The 16895-nt window shown below is 41.6% G+C and overlaps 1 protein-coding gene across 1 annotated transcript; it reads left to right on the top strand.

Moving 5' to 3' along the window:
• Positions 1–297: 297 nt before the first annotated feature.
• LOC117542400 (alcohol dehydrogenase class-3 chain L) lies at positions 298–16895 on the top strand. The gene is made up of 9 exons (XM_034210058.1): positions 298–353; positions 7609–7710; positions 8478–8619; positions 8696–8783; positions 9659–9878; positions 10815–11075; positions 13533–13668; positions 14390–14528; positions 16793–16895. The coding sequence occupies exons 1-9, from the start codon at positions 336–338 to the stop codon at positions 16815–16817; spliced, it is 1131 nt and encodes a 376-aa protein (XP_034065949.1). The 5' UTR covers positions 298–335; the 3' UTR covers positions 16818–16895.

Here is a 16895-nt window from a genome sequence, read left to right as displayed (position 1 = left end):
CAACACTATGGTTATAATGAACTATCCCAAACTGTATTTCCTGATCCTCCCTAACTTTCTAAAAATGTTAAAGTAATTGGCAAAAATTCTAGTTGGGATATAACAAAAATAAAACAGATAAGGTTTTTCAGAACATGTATTTTTTAATATCCCTATGCTCATCTTTACCTCAAAATCATTGAAAGGAGGGAATAAGCATTGTTGGGAAGGTGGGCAGAAAAGTGTTTGGACAGAGCCAACACAGGCAGGAAGCTTCTTTGTGATTGGTCTAAACTCTGACAATACTTCCTCTTGTATCTGATCATGTGTGAGAGAGATTCCAGTTGTGAAACAGCATGCCCACTGAAGGGAAGGTAAGAACGCTGACTTCTCCTCACATGCAATGATAGGAATATCTGTAAAGGTTTAATTTGAGCTGTTCTACATACCTTAACATTTCCTGGACTTCCTCTGCTCAGTCTAAGTGTAAGAACCTGAATAGATAACTAGAACACCTTGACATTCTTAAGGTTCAGCCTTTCTTTTGATGAAACATGTTTGCACAAGTGGGGTGGGGGGACGGTGTTAGGATTTCTTAAGCCCCGAGACTAGGATCAACTGAAAAGAGTACAAGGAAGCTGGTATCTTTTTATTTATAAAGCAATGTTAGGGAAACTTCCGTCTTACATCTGTTCCCTGATCTCACAGCGTATTGTAAATGGCTACTGCCTGAGATCTAAAGCTGTGGTTGTATTACATGTGCCAACTGCTAGGACTGTATTAGGAAATACAGCTTTTAGATGCGCAGCGCCGCTAGCATGGAACAGTCTACAAAAGGAATGGAAGCTAAGCAGTTTGATTCCATTTCATGTTTTTAAAGCTAGGATAGACGCTATACAATCAGAAAATATTGGTGTCTGTAAATGCTACTAGTATACAAACTGTAGTATCATATAATGTCCTTTGTTTTCTGTCATGTTTGTATTAATGTTTGGAACTAATTGAAGCAGGTCACCATTGTAAAAGAGGTCTATGATCTCAATGGGTTTTATCTGTATAAATAAAGGTTTTGAATTGAATTGAATTGAATAAAAGTTAACAGCATTTAATTAAACAAATGATGCGATGATATACTATGATATTTGCGAGTTGGCGGCTCCCCCCCTCCCAGCTGTTGGTCCCGTTCGCGTTGGGGCAGCGGAGGGTGAAGAAGAGATCGATTCTTCCTGTAGTATTCTCCTATTGGCCGGCGTCGACGGGGTCCAAGTCAATTCCTATCGTTTTTCTGGTGTTAAATTACAGCATTCTAATGTCTGTGGTTATTTAAACATTCCCTAATAACCAGTGGCGGTGTTACCGAACAAGATGTGGGCCGAACAACTGGTGATATTCTATAACGGCATAGGCAGATGTATCAGGGGCGTGGCCTTTGTCGAATAACCAGGAAATACACATTTCGATCGCTTCTTCTGTCGTTTACATACATCTTTTGGTATATTTGGCTCCATAGGAACACTTTGATGCACTTTGGAGGCTGTCTAAAGGTGTACACAGGTCTCAGATGGACTTGGTATCACATTAAGCATGATATTCTAGAGACCTCAAAAACTACTCTAGCGAGGCCTTTAACCTAGAACTGGAGAGCCTGGACTGGGAGATGAGCTCAGCTCATGTTGAACAAACATGGCTTGGTTTCAAACACAAATTCTCTGCAATACTCAATGATTTGGCCCCCCTAAGAACAACCAGGATAAAAAATCGCGCTGAGCCGTGGATGCACTCCGGCATACTGACCGCCATGAAAACCAGAGACAAAAAATGCTCTGAGTTTTATAAAAGTCAGTCAATGCTTTCCAAAAGCACGAGCAGTGAACTCCAGGCCCACGTGACTGAACTCAAAATTGAAAGAAACAGACTAAGAAATGACGTAAGCTCCATGATCAAAACTGCCAAAAAGAATTTCATCAATGTCAAAACTGAGGAAAACAAAAATAAACCCTGTGAACTTTGGAAATTACTCAATAACCAGCTTGGCTGCAGTAAAAAACTCAAAATGAGATTTTCTAACTTAAACATAAAGACAGATAACAGGCTCATCACAGACAAACTGGATGTGGCCAAGTACTTGAACATTTTTTTCACAAACATAGCCACAACTCTTGTAAATAAATTACCCTCCCACTCAGGGCTTTTTGGAGTAGATCACATCATGACCTACTACAAAAACCTAGGGGTACGCAAAGATGATTTCAGTCTAGCAAGGGTAACAACAGCAGAGGTACTCATTAAACTGAGCGCCCTCCAACCTAACAAGGCCACTGGCCACAACAATATCCCCTCCAAATTCCTCAGAGACTCAGCAACCACCATCTCACCAGTCATAGCTCACATAATTAACCTCTCCATAAAACAGGGGAAAGTACCCAAAGACTTCAAAATTGCAAGAGTAACCCCCCTGCACAAAAAGGGCAGCAAATTGGACCCAGGCAACTACCGCCCTGTTTCTATACTTACCTCCATCTCGAAAGTCATGGAAAAAATAGTATATGAACAGGTCGAAAAGTACCTCGCGGAAAATAAACTAATCTATGAATTTCAATCTGGCTTTAGAACATCCCACTCCACTGACACATGCCTTCTTTATTTGAGCGACCACATCAAACAAGAGGTGGACGAGGGCAAGTACTGCGGCATGGTGATGCTGGACCTACAAAAGGCTTTCGACACTGTCAATCACCCCATTCTGATTGACAAGCTAAAAGCAATTGGTTTTGATAAACTATCGGTGAGCTTGATGCAATCCTACCTGGAGGGGAGAGAACAGATGGTGGAGGTAAACGGTACTCTGTCCCCCCCCCCTCCCAGTGAGCTGTGGTGTTCCACAAGGAAGCATATTAGGTCCGTTACTGTTCCTAATTTATGTAAATGACATGTCATCAGCATGTGACTGCAACTTGTTCCTGTTCGCGGACGACTCAGCCCTGCTGGTCTCTGACAGGAACAGGTTGCAGGTTGAAAAAACCCTCAGCTCCGAGCTCGGCAGAATCTGCACCTGGCTCGCCGATAATAAATTATCATTACACCTGGGTAAAACAGAGTTCATTCTCTTCGGTTTCGAAACATAATCTCAGCAAATCCGACGACTTCTCAGTTGCAGTGGGCGACATTATTGTCACAAGTAAGAAGGAAATTACATACCTAGGATCTATTCTTGAGGCAAACCTCTCCTGTGACAAAATGGCATCCAATGTAATAAAAAAAGTCAATCAAAGAACTAGATTCCTATACCGGATCTCCTCTCTGGTAAACAAAAACACCCTGAAAACTCTGGCAGGAGCACTCATTCAAGGGTACTATGACTATGCTTGCACGTCATGGTACCATAGCACCTCCAAGGCGCTAAAAATAAAACTTCAAACATCGCAAAATAAACTGGTCAGACTACTGCTTGACCTTTCATCTAGAACCCACCTCACCTCTGCCCACTTTGACAACCTAGGATGGCTTAGAGTAGACGACAGAGTACAGCTACTTGCAATGGCCCTGGTCTACAAGATCCACTACACCTCTATGGTACCCATGTACATGTTAAAATTCTTCCCAAAGGTCAAGGAATACCATGATCATAACACCAGAGGGAGCTCCACAAATCATGTGAAACCCAGATTTGGCACAAAAAAGGGGGAATACACGTTTCGCAATTATGCCACATCAAGGTGGAACGCTCTTCCCACAACTGTAAAGGAAAGTAAAACTATACTTACCTTCAAAACCTCTCTTAAAGAGCACCTTCGGGGGAGAGCATTGCAAAACTGGCCCCGGTAATGGTACAAATCTCAACCTGTCGTTCAATGGACAGCTTCCCCCCCCCCCCCATCTATGTATATACTCGCATTTTAGACTCTGTTACTAACTGTATATCTGTAGACTTGGTATGTCTTAAATGTCCGGTTAGGATGTATTAGAACGAAATCTAAAATGAAAATTGTAAACAAGCAATCTGTATGTAAAAAAAACACCTGTATGTAAATTGTAAATAAGCCATCTGTATGTCAAATATGTCTTATATGTCTTAAATGACATGATGAATTGGAAATGGGGGACCCTGATGTAAACAAGACGAAAGGCTTTCTCTGGTCTGCATCCCCTTAACAATTGTATGTTTTGAGCTGTACTGTACTGTACCCAATATACAAGCTGTTAATAAACTTTTCAATCAATCAATCAATCAATCATATTCAGTAATAAGTCTGGCAACAATAAATGGTTTAAATTATTCATTCAAGCTTGCAATGTTTTGAACACACATCCCCAGTCACCTCGTGTGTCTTTTTGTAGTCCTCGCTGTACGAGTCCGCATATCGGCATCGCAACCACAACCTCACACACTGGTACTGAAAGTGCATCAAAGTGTTCCTATGGAGCCAAATATACCAAAAGATTTATGTAAACGACAGAAGAAGCGATCGAAATGTGTATTTCCTGGTTATTCGACAAAGGCCACGCCCCTGATACATCTGCCTATACCGTTATAGAATATCACCAGTTGTTCGGGCCACATCTTGTTCGGTAACACCGCCACTGGTTATTACAGCCATACCAAGAATGGCTTAGCCCCACCTTGAAAAATGATGTTAAAGTAAGCAAAATAAAGTCCGCCAATTCACGCGGAGTAAATTGCACAGACAGCAGTTCGAAAGATTGATTTCAGTAGCCACTTGTCTGGAAATACCGAAGACTAGAAACGGTTTTGAAAACTTGTGTCACGTAGTGATCGTCTTCTCAATAGAACATCTTTGATAATGTCTTCTGGCCAATCAGAATCAAGATAATGGCGTGGTGTTGTTGCAGGAAGTCCCGAAGGAGAACACTTTTGCTGTAGTACATCTCTATACATCGATACAACATTACGTGTTGATAGGAATCAACACGTAATGAAATAAGACCCCACGGTTTGATGATTGATAGGTGTGTGGGCTGTCTTTCATTTTGACACACAGAACAATGGGGGCTATCCACCCTTATCCACAATGTAAAGTCATTCACACAGCCTCTTCCCTCTTCTCTCTGTGAGGAGCAGCAGGTTCAGCTTTCAGAACAAAGTAGTTGTGTGTAGTAATGGATTTATTTATTTTTCTTCTCAAGAGAGTACCAGAATGTGTATTTTATGTTAGTATTTCAAAAAAAATCTCCTGGGGGAGAATCCAGGGGTTGGGTTTTCAGCATGTCAACTCTTTCACTTGTGGGGAAATTGCAGGATTGGCTCCAGGTCGCCCTTTTTATTTACTACATGACAAATGTGCCTTTTTATTTCATACAGTTCAATTTGGATTGAGACAGGGAAATAATCTAAACCTCACGCGTAGCGTTTCACTGTCAAGGGGAGCGTAATTACATTGACATCATACATTATACTGACTTGAGCCCCACCACTGTATGGGTTAGCCCTACCATAGATTACCCAACAAAAATACTCTGGCGCCGCCACTGCTAATAACAGTATTGCAGCGTCAATAAATGAGTGTTAAAGACATTAGGTTAATCTCAATACCCCTCCTCGACTCCTCTCTTCCCCTCCTCCGGGACTTGACCCGTAAATCGATCAAGACACACCATGTTGAAGGACGCCCCAATACTTGAAATGCACACGGAGGAGTCGAGGAGGGGTGAGGGAGGAGACGAAAGGGAGGATACACGAGAACAGACTACGCGGAAGTGTTTTCACTACTCGCGTATGAAAGCCCCGAACCCACCTTCACAGCTGGTCGATTTCAACACAGGAAAACGGAGAACTGGAAGAATGAGTTGAAAAGCGTCACATAAATGTATTAAGTGCTCACAGCTCCGTGGGAATTATTATGTGCAATTCATTTCTTAACAATTTAAGTCATGTTTAATGATCTTGAACGTCACTAAAACATAGCTATTAAGAAAGCTATTTCATAAATGGCTAGATCTTGATAAATAACTATTATTTTATAGTTTTGTGTTAAAATATTCAGTAGTTAAATTATTTAAAATTCACAGTCCTGAATGTGGGTTTGTGGTGAATGTGGGGATCTACAGGACACACATTTTCAGAGTAAAGGCTTTCACATCACTATAATTATATTTTTATTTAAATGTAAGCTACATTTTACACCAAAACAGAACACAAAAGCAGGACCAACCATTATACATTGAATTCCTTGACTAACAAGAGAAAAATTCATTCATTTAAATATTTAACAATAAATGGGCCGGTTCTAAAGGGTTATATCGTCAGCCCGATGAGAGGGGATACAGCGGTGCACATGTCATCATTAATAGACGTCGTTTAAAAGTGACGTTCGAGTGAACGAGGACATCCCAATTAATACCTGAGGACTCCTCTGTCATTGCGCCTCCTCCTCGTGTCTCTCGCTCGCATCTTACGGAGGCGGAGCTAAGACGCAAGGAAGGGACGCGAGTGAGGGAAAGGAGGAGGTGAAATATTCAATTGAGATGAGCCTATTGTGTTTAGTGTAGAGAGAGCGAAACGTCACAGATTACCCGTCATGCCTGGCTTTCAGAGCAGAAGTTCCCGTATGTGCGCTCACAGAGCATGCGCCCCTTAAGCCCCGCCCCCCGAGCTCCCACTCTCAGATGCGCGTCCATAATGCAAGGAAAATAACTCTCAGAATAACGTTATTAGCACATTTTACAACTTGAGGACCGAATAAGGGCTATACAAATGCTCATACTGGGTAGTTTATTTAGTTTAAAACAAATTATACAATGATTTACAGACCACTCTTTCCCAATGTAAGTCAATGGGAAAAAGTGTTTCCGGGCCCAGCAACCCATACGGAAGTGTAGTACCGCCGTTTGGCCACAAGGAATATTTTCCTTAGAGTCCGGCGCACTTCCTGGGGGCTTGGTCATTTCACCTTCAATTCACGGGGTGTTTCTCAATCTCGAATACGCTTGCTTGGTAGCACATGTCTGCCGAGCATCTTGCTTCAGAAGCTAGGCAAGAATTCTTCCTGGAATTCGGAAAACGAAGAGTGGAACAGGCGAGCAAGTGTGCAGGTGTGCGTCATATGAGAGGCCCCGCCTTACATTTTCCGCCACAGATTTGGGGAAATTGGTCCGTGCGCAAAGCATTGTGGGGATTTTAAGACGGGAGTCTACACATGTGCAGCCTCGAAATTTCTCCAACCGAATTACGCCGGGCTCTGTAGAATTCCAAGTATGCTGGACATTGGAACAGTACTTCGGCGGCACTCCATGACGTAGCATCCTTGAAATATTGGCTTGGAAGCCAGTTTCCTCGAGATTGAGAAACGGCCACGGTTTCAAAACATAGCATTAGCCACATGCTAATGCTAACCGGAAATGACAAGATTTACCAGCGGAAAACTGGAAGTCATGTGTGAACATTCGGTTTTCAGAATAAAACAGTTTTAAATCAAAAAAGTGTATATAATTTAAATTACGCCATATAAACAATGATTTTATTTCTTACAAATGTCAATGTTTGCCTTGAATACATTTTTGTTGGGTGTCTTATACTAGCGTGTTTACGGAGCAGAACAACTGATGGTGAACTGACTGTAACACTAAGTGGATTAAATCACAACAGAGTTGCTCTTGGATGTTGTGTTGTAGGTGATCCGGTGCAAAGCTGCGGTAGCATGGGAGGCTGGGAAACCTCAGGTGATGGAGGAGGTGGAGGTGGCCCCTCCTAAAAGTGGGGAGGTTCGCCTTAAGGTAATGAAACAAGCCAGATGTTGTGATATTAACACTCATTTATATAAAATACACGCTACTGCAAGAGGCAGTATCAGGCAATGTCCTCCCCTCTGTCTCCCCCTTTCAACTCTAAGAACCTCCATTAAAGACCCTCTCTGGCAAAAAAGTAGAAAACTAAGGGTAGGGGGGAAATCCAATGTAATGTAAAAAGCATAGTTTGGCAGTGTGGTGTACTTCAGCATCTTGTGGCTGAAATTAGTATTACAACAATTAAAACATAAGCAAAGATACATTAATCTTGTTTTCACTGAGTTAAAAATGTAAAACCTAAAAAGATTATCAGCATAAATAGATACAGGACAGAAAGCAAGTGTTATCAGACTTAGACAATATGTTTTGTCAGGGCTGCCATACAGTCTGTTACTAATTTACTACTTACTAACCAGTATATGTAAATACTGTTATCTACCTCATTTAAAGACCAGCTCCACCTTAAAGGTTATCTATAGTGGGGTTTTTCCCTCATTTAGTGCACAGGACAACACTACAGTGAACTTTGCACCATTTCTGGTTATCAGGAAAGTGTTTGCTTTACTCCAGTGATATAACCTCCTATTAATGTATTCTACGAAATCAATCATTCTTCAACTTACTACTAATACTTTTTAAATAATGAATGGAAACATTTGATTGATGAACTGATTTCTCCATGTTACAGCAGTTTTTCATCTTCAGATGAGGTGAATATTTAAAAGGATGACCATGGATCAGATCTTATATTTCAGGTCGTTGCCACAGGGATCTGTCACACTGACTCCTACACACTCAGTGGCTCCGACCCTGAGGGGGTGTTCCCTGTAGTGCTGGGCCATGAGGGAGCTGGAATTGTGGAGAGTGTTGGGGAGGGGGTCACCAAGTTTCAAAAAGGTTATCTATCTTATTTTCATTCAGATTTTTGCATTTTATGTAAATGCTCAAATGTAAAATGCTGTTTCTCTTTCAGGGGACACAGTCATACCCTTGTACATCCCACAGTGTGGTGAGTGCAAGTTCTGTAGGAATCCCAAAACCAACTTGTGTCAAAAGATCAGGTAAATATTTTCTAATAATGTTTTCACCAGAAAAGAGTTCTGTGTTGTTCAAGCAACTGTGTTTTACATGCCACTGCCACATTTTACTGCATGCTCTTACTTTGAAATGCAAAAACCACAACATTAGCAGTTATCAATTCCTGTCTTAAAATTGCCGAGTGACACACATAGATATTTGCTCAGACCTAGATTTTCCAATTCCTTAAGTGTAAGTGCTAAAGGAATACTAAAATCAATTTTGGTGAAAAAACAGGCAAAACATTTTTTTGTGTGAAGCTTGAGCAAACGTCTAATACACACCATTGTCATACCTGCTTTTAGAAGTTGCTACAGTAGTAAGGATACACTACTAATAACATGTTAAGTGCTTTTACCAACAGACTTTTTATGCATTTGTTTTCGGGTTGGAAGTAGCCAGACTGTGTGCTCTTATTGTAAATGCGGGAAGCCATCATTAGCAGTAATTACAATATAAAATAGCTGAGCGACACGTAGATATTCTTTCGGTGTTTTAAGTTAGTCTTAAAACCCTGTGTGTGTTACATGCAAATCAGTAAACATAGACTTGAGATCTATAATTGCCTATTGCCTGTTCGAAAGCTGTACATTTAAAAAGATTTTCATAAAAGTTTTTCATTTACTTGTAAATCAATTTGAAGTATTCACAGAATTATTTTTTTCATTTGTGGGATTTTTTTTTTCAGGCCAGTTTTATATTTATATTTGTCAAACATCGATTTTTAGCATTTGTAGAATGCGTTTCACATCTAAAGATTATACACTACACTGACTCTTCAAACACATAATGTTGAAACAAATCTACCTCCATAGTTGCTGGTCAGCTGTCACATCTGCTCTTGTGTCTTACTCTCCAGGCTCACTCAGGGCAAAGGCTTGATGCCAGATGGAACAACCCGTTTCACCTGCAAAGGCAAGAGCCTCTTCCACTTCATGGGCTGTAGCACATTCTCTGAGTACACAGTGGTGGCTGATATCTCCCTGGCTAAAGTGGATCCCATGGCCCCTCTGGACAAGGTGTGTCTGCTGGGCTGTGGCATCACCACAGGCTATGGAGCTGCTATAAACACTGCCAAGGTCAGTCTGTTGTCACTGTGCTGTGATGAAAGCCAGTGACTGTATTCATTCTCCAATTCCCAGGAAAAATAACACATTACTTTTGCTCCAAAGTAAATATCCCGCTTCTGATATTTTCCAAAGCCTTAACCCTGACCCACATTTTTGGAAATAGATAAATGTAATCATGCTAACAAAGGATTCTGTGCTTCAATCCATTTTTTTTACAAAAACGGTTTTACTGGAGTAATAAGACATTTGAGGAAATTAAACAGTCTATTAAATATATTAAAGCACGATATAGCTTACAGTATAATATATAGATTTAAAGAGCTACAAATAATTATTTTTCAGGGTAAAGACAACAGAGGCATCATTACAATACCTCAATAGCAGCAGTACAGTAAAGCCATAGCGTCAATAAATTGGCAAACATTTTGAACAACCCTGTCGCAAAAATATGTATTTTTTTTACAGTTACATTTTAAGGTTTTAGGTGCAGGTTTAAAACAAAATATGTCTAATACTTACATTTTGTCCAAATACATGCAGAAATAATTACATTTCCATCAGCCTCTGCTGTGCTATCAATATGTGCTAACATGCTAACACACCAAAACGGGATACTAAATGCTATATCAGCATGTTATATTTTCATTGTTAGCATATTGGCATACTTAGCAATTCGGTCAAAGGATCCCTTGCTTAAGTACAGACTCCCAGATCTGCTTGGAGGATTTTAAATGTGGATGTAATATGTCCATCTATTATTATTATTTAACCTATATCTGATGCCAGTTAAAACGCAACTAAAGCCTAAAGAAGCAAACACATGCAAAACCGTTCTAACCATTGGGTAGCATTCATTTTAAGGTACTCTGTACAACATCTTATCTTTGCTGTGATGTTCGGAAAGGCGCTGACCTGTATTTGCCTCTCCATTCCTTCACCCTGCAGGTGGAGGCTGGCTCCACCTGTGCCGTGTTTGGCCTGGGGGCGCTGGGTCTTGCAGCTATTATGGGCTGTAATGCAGCCGGGGCAGCCAGGATTATTGGAGTGGATCTCAACCCGGACAAATTTAAAACTGCTCAAGAGTTTGGTGCCACAGAGGTGGTGAACCCGAAGGACCACAGCAGGCCGATCCAAGAGGTCCTGGTGGAGATGACAGATGGAGGCGTGGACTACTCCTTTGAATGCGTGGGCAATGTGGCAATAATGGTGAATTATACAATATTATTGACCATTCCTTTTCCCTTCATCTCTGCATGCTGAGTAAACACAGGAATCCTTGAATATGGCTTTATTGACAGTGCTTTATAAAAAAACATATTTCCATCTATCTGCAATTTTTTAATAAAGACAGACAAGTACACATTTTAAGTTCCATTACTTTTGGATGACCTCAATATCAAAGGCAGTGCTAATAAATAAAAGAGAACAATATATTAAAATAAGATGTTTTTTACTTAAGTGTACTATATAAGAAAAAATAACAATGTACAGTGTTTCCCACAGATATGAAATATACTTGGGCGTGTGGTGGCAAGGAGGGGGGGGGGGTGCGCGAAAAAAAAAAAAAGTTTTAACAACATTATTTATTGACTTTTCATTCTGGTATAATCATTTTGCGCAAAGATGGCACTGTTTGTCAGAGCACTTCATCCTTCTGGGATTTCATGAAGAACAGCTCCAACGCCTGTGTGTATGGGAATGCCTCTGGTGCTGGTCCATTAACTGCCAGTGTTTCCCACAGATCTGAAATATACTTTGGGGGGTGGTGGTAGCGGGGGGGGGTTGAGGTGACGTGCAACAACATTAACCTTTCTGTTGGTCGCTTGTTAGCAGACCCTTCACGCGATGGCAGAGCGAACAGGTACAGGTACAGGCAGGGTCCATAATGATAGCCCTATAGTTTAAATCTACTACCCACACATGAACATATGGAAATGGGTTACTATTTTAAAAAATAAATGTATTTATTAATGTATTTAGGAACCTATCCATGTGATTTTTAGTGGGGGTCGACCTCAAATCCTCTTGGGGGGTCCAGGGGCATGCCCCCCCAGTAAGATTTTATTTTTTATTTTGGAGTTAAATGCATCAATCTGGTGCATTTTGAGGGGGAAATAAAGAGACTAGATCTATGGAAACACCTATATGAAACAGAACTGTATACATTTCAATAATCATAAAATCAAGGCCATAACCAATAACATACCATATCCAATATGAAAAAAACACTGAAACTTGTTTATTAATTTAGTTTTGGTTCATTTATAGTTGTGAGTGTGTCTGTGCTCCTGAATCAGCCTCTCCTGTCTCCCTCCTCTCCCCCCTCTCCATCCTCTCCCCCTGCTCCTCTTTGAGGCAGCAGCAAAGACTAGTCTTCTCTCAACAAGTTTTAAAAGTGTATCTTACCTTTTTTCACCTAGTTAACTTTTTATTTATTTATTCATGCATATTTTACTAATCACATTACATTTCATTTAGCTGACGCTTTTATCCAAAGCGACTTATAATGACCGATTACAGGGACATTCTCTCTGGAGTAACTAAGGGCTAAGTGCCTTACTCAAGGGCACACTAGTGGTGGTGTTCCTGGCGGGATTTGAACTCACAGCCTTCCGATCTTCAGCCCACCTCACTATCCATTAGACCAATCACTACCCTCTCAAATGGAAATATGTGTTTACATAAATGGTGACCACACCGTTTGAGACCCACTGAGAACTTAGACTAAGTTAACTATCTAAACACTCAGAGAGTCCTTTACCTCACCTGAGCTGAGGTTATCCCGAGCTTGAATGACACACAGAGACCAATCAAGGGCTTTGATTTATGATCTGTATGACAGTGGCCATGTCGGCAGGCCACATCATGTGGACAGCCAGTCACCCTGTGTGAGGCAGGCCACTTAACAGGCCAGAAGGAGGCGAGATCAGAGCAAGGGAGCGAGGGATCATTGTCTACAAGTTAATCGATCGCAGATGGCGTCGTGGTCACGGACGAATACAAAAAAAAAAAATTAAAAAAAATGTTTATAAAAAAACTAAAACTAAATGGGTCGCGAAATATACTTGGGCGGCCGTTAATATACCTGGGCGGCCCGCCCAAGTATAGTCTATGTGTGGGAAACCCTGATGTAACCTTAGAAAGAAAACAACTAGATTTTTCTGTAACAAAAATATGTCCTCTGCTCTCTGATAGGAAAACCTTTTATTAAGCATATTCAGGCAGTAGTCTGTAGACCAACAATAAAACACATAAGCAGATTTCATAATTTCGCTTCGCAAGCCTGTATTTATAAAATATTAAAAATGTATGTTATTTGGAGTTACTTTCCCCTGTAGCTGCAATAGCAGATGGCTGAACAACCAGAGTAACTGCCGAAAACAAAATGGAGAGTTTCCTGTAATATTGGTAGTTGCTAGGCTTGAAGGTGAAGAAGCAATTAAATTGTCTGTGAAAACTGCACCAATATCATTAGATTCGTTTTTACAATAAATACTTCTATTAAATATGATATACATTTAGAATTCAGATTCAGTGTCTTTTAATACAATTATATTATTGGCAATGTCCAGATAAATTAGGGTGATGTTGTGGTAGCAGTCTGGTTTGGCTTGGATCAGGTTGAGGTCATACTGTCTGTCTGATATTGTGTCTTGGTTGCAGAGAGCTGCCCTGGAGGCCTGTCATAAAGGCTGGGGCACTAGCGTCATCATCGGGGTGGCAGCAGCCGGACAGGAGATCTCAACTCGGCCCTTCCAGCTGGTGACCGGACGCACGTGGAAAGGCACTGCTTTTGGGGGTAACAAGCTGCTTGTGCTTGGACTGATTTTTCTTCAGATGCTGATGTGAATGGGTTTCTAATTCATCATATTAGACAAAAATGCGTCGCCTGAAATACCAAACTGACACCTGGCAGTCACAAACAGTTCTCATGTACCCTTTTCCAAACGAGGCAGTCCCATGGCCAGATCCTGATGTAGAAAAAGTCTTCCTAGTTACCACTGCAGAGGTGCCGGCCTTTGGCCCCAAAAGTTAGTTAAACTTGGGCAACAAATATTTGCCTGAGTGGCCTGAGATAACCCGAGAGCTGCATATCGGAGACCTAAATCAGAGGCTGGGGCTTAATTCACGTTGGCAACAAAAATGTATGGCGAGTACATTGCAGAGTAGCAAGTTGTTGGAGTATAGTAGAACGTTGTTTAAGAAGTTATCTAATTGCATTAACGACAAGAGTAAAGAGCCAAGGGTAACATATTTCAGAAGTTCAGAGGCTGGAACTGGATTTACATGTCAGTTCATGGCAAGTACGACAAAGGAAAGAATGTCTTTCATAAGCCTAGAAAGTTGTTAGAAAAGTTCTGCCTTTAATTTAATTTGTCTTGCTGCTTTAAGCATTAACACTTGTTCTGACCTGAGAAGAAGAAATGACATTCTGTGATCTGCCCTGTCTATAGCCTCTAGTGATGGAACCCCTGCATTTATTTTCTGTACTTTAATGAGCTATTTCACACTTTTCCCAGGATACAAGAGTGTCGACAGTGTTCCAAAACTTGTTGAGGAGTACATGAAAAAGAAGCTCAAAGTGGACGAATTTGTGACTCACACTCTGCCCTTTGAGAAGATCAATGAAGGATTTGATCTCATGCATGCTGGGAAATGGTAAGCCTCAGTTTAAGATGTGTTTTGAATCCGTTTGTACGGGAACGCAAACGAACCGAATTCGATATAAAAAAAGTCTTCCGTTCACATGGATACGGCTCAATAAACGTGTCCCATCACACGAGACCGCTCGACCCGCTGAAGACGCTGTAGTACATATGCCGTGCCTGTAAGTGGCGCTGTACTTCCGCCACAAAATACACCAAAAGCAGCGAAGAAGACCCCGAGCATGGTTGCCATGGTTGCCTGGCAGCCCTTCTGTTTATTCTCCGTGGTGGATTTAGCAACATGTAGTTCATGTAGTTCTCCATGTCCACTTGTTGCTGATGGTTGTGGTAGAGGAGCTGTAGATGTTGCACTAACATCTGTAGCATGGTCAGTAGCAGTAGCTACTGACCATGCTACAGCAGTGAGCAGCAGAGGTGGGGAGAGGCGGGGCCATGGCTTCATCTTTATCAGGGAAATGATCGTATAGGACAGTGACCACCAACTGGCGGCCCGCGGGCCACATCCGGCCCGCCAGACATTCTCATCCGGCCCGCACGACGTGGGTGACTGGCGTTGGCGGAGTGGTTACTGCGTTCGCCCCCCACCCATTTTTTTTTACAACGTCTCGTGAGTAAGGTGCAGTACCGGAGCCCAACAGAGAGGCAGCAGCTGCGGGACAGTAGACTGCGTACTGCGAAACCTTCCCTTCCTTGAAGAAGAAGAAGAAGAAGTGATCCTTCGTTGTGAAGAGTCTGCTTTGTGCGCTCCGCACCACAGCAGCAGCCCCGCTGCGACAGAGTCCAACAGAGAGGCAGGAGCTGCGGGACAGTAGCCTAGAAGCAGGGTTGGGTTGTAACGGAATACATGTAACGGCGTTACGTAATCAGAATACAAAAATCAAGTAGGCTAACTGTATTCAGCTGGCGTTACATTTGAAAAACGAGTAATCTGATTACAGTTACTTTCGTAAACCTGAAGTGAATACATTTTGGAATACTTATTGGAATTATTGGTGGAAAAGTTTCCTCACAAAATGTAATATTCATTACCGGCAGAACTGTGTGCACACTGCAGGCGCTGCAGCATGTCTGTTGAGCGAGAGAGAGAGATGCAGCGTGTCTGTGAGGCCCCGCCCCCGCACGCAGATGAGAGAGAGATCTCTTTTAAAATATATTGAAAGTTAGAAACGGAGATGGTTAGATAACATGTGCAAGATAACGTTGATGTAGCATTTCTTTATTGTCGAAATGATGACATTTATAACGGGATCAAATCAAAGTGAATGGCCTGCTGCTGCCGAATGCTTGGGGCAAGTGACTGGAAACAGTTTTAAAAGTGATTACATCGTTTCAGATAATAATAATAATAAATAATAATGATAATTCATTCTATTTAGGGGCGCCTTTCAAAGCACCCAAGGACACCTTACAATTCATAACATATTCTAAGGAAAGGTTTTAAGACAGTACAAAGAATGCAGTCTGGGTGATGTTTTTGATGTGGGGTGCAGATGAGAGGGAGCTGTCCAGAATGACACCAAGATGTTGTGTTTGAGTTCTTGATAAGCCATTAAAACAGTAAAACAAGTGTCTCCTGCTCACCAAAACATACCCATCTGTTATGGAAAAAGAAAGTATTCTAAAAGTAACCTGAACACTTTTTTAAGACACGTAACTGTAACTGTATTCTGATTACTTTCAGAGCATGTATTCAGTATTCAGTAACTGATTACATTTACAAAGTAACCCTCCCAATCCTGCCTAGAAGTGATCCTTCGTTAGCGTGAAGAGTCTGCTAAGCTTTATGCAGTACCTGTACCCCCCCCCCCCCCCCCGCTGGCCCGCGATAGTGTCTATTGGATACATTTTGGCCCTTGGACAAATGTAGTTGGTGATCCCTGGTATAGGACGTACACACGCAGCCGTTTGGCCCCCCAGAGCGTCCGCAGATCTATCCACCTTGGGACCGTTATCGTTTTAGGGGTCCGTTACGGACTTGTGTGAAGGAACGGGCTATACGAAATAGAAAAGTAGCGGATACAACCCGTTTTGTTCCCGTGTAAACAGCACCTTAGTGTCTCTCTGGGTTTTGTCTGTTGAGAATGTAATGCGTCACTGTTGCCCTCTGTTGAGGACAAAGCTGAGATGTGATGAGACGAGACAGGGTTTCATAATAGATTGCACCATGAGGTTTATTTTCAAATAGGAGTGCTAATTAAATCACAAATGTCTTAAGCCTTAATAGGACACAATCTAATCCAATTTTATTCTTTTCAGCATTCGTGTCGTCCTTCAGCTCTAGATGCACAGAAGCCCAGGAAACCATGATCGCACTCCAAGTTTACCCTGCTCTGTTGAATAAATCTTTCAGTTCCCTCTT

The sequence above is a fragment of the Gymnodraco acuticeps genome, unplaced genomic scaffold (genome assembly GCF_902827175.1).
Source record: "Gymnodraco acuticeps unplaced genomic scaffold, fGymAcu1.1, whole genome shotgun sequence".
In the NCBI taxonomy this organism is placed as follows: Eukaryota; Metazoa; Chordata; class Actinopteri; order Perciformes; family Bathydraconidae; genus Gymnodraco; species Gymnodraco acuticeps.
This window is presented reverse-complemented; position numbering and strand designations above follow the sequence as displayed.

Excerpts from the sequence above, each read along its gene's own strand:
- LOC117542400 (XM_034210058.1), top strand. Across the intron at positions 9,879-10,814 it reads CTGCTATAAACACTGCCAAG|GTGGAGGCTGGCTCCACCTG; the intron begins GTCAGTCTGTTG and ends TTCACCCTGCAG. Across the intron at positions 14,529-16,792 it reads CTCATGCATGCTGGGAAATG|CATTCGTGTCGTCCTTCAGC; the intron begins GTAAGCCTCAGT and ends TATTCTTTTCAG.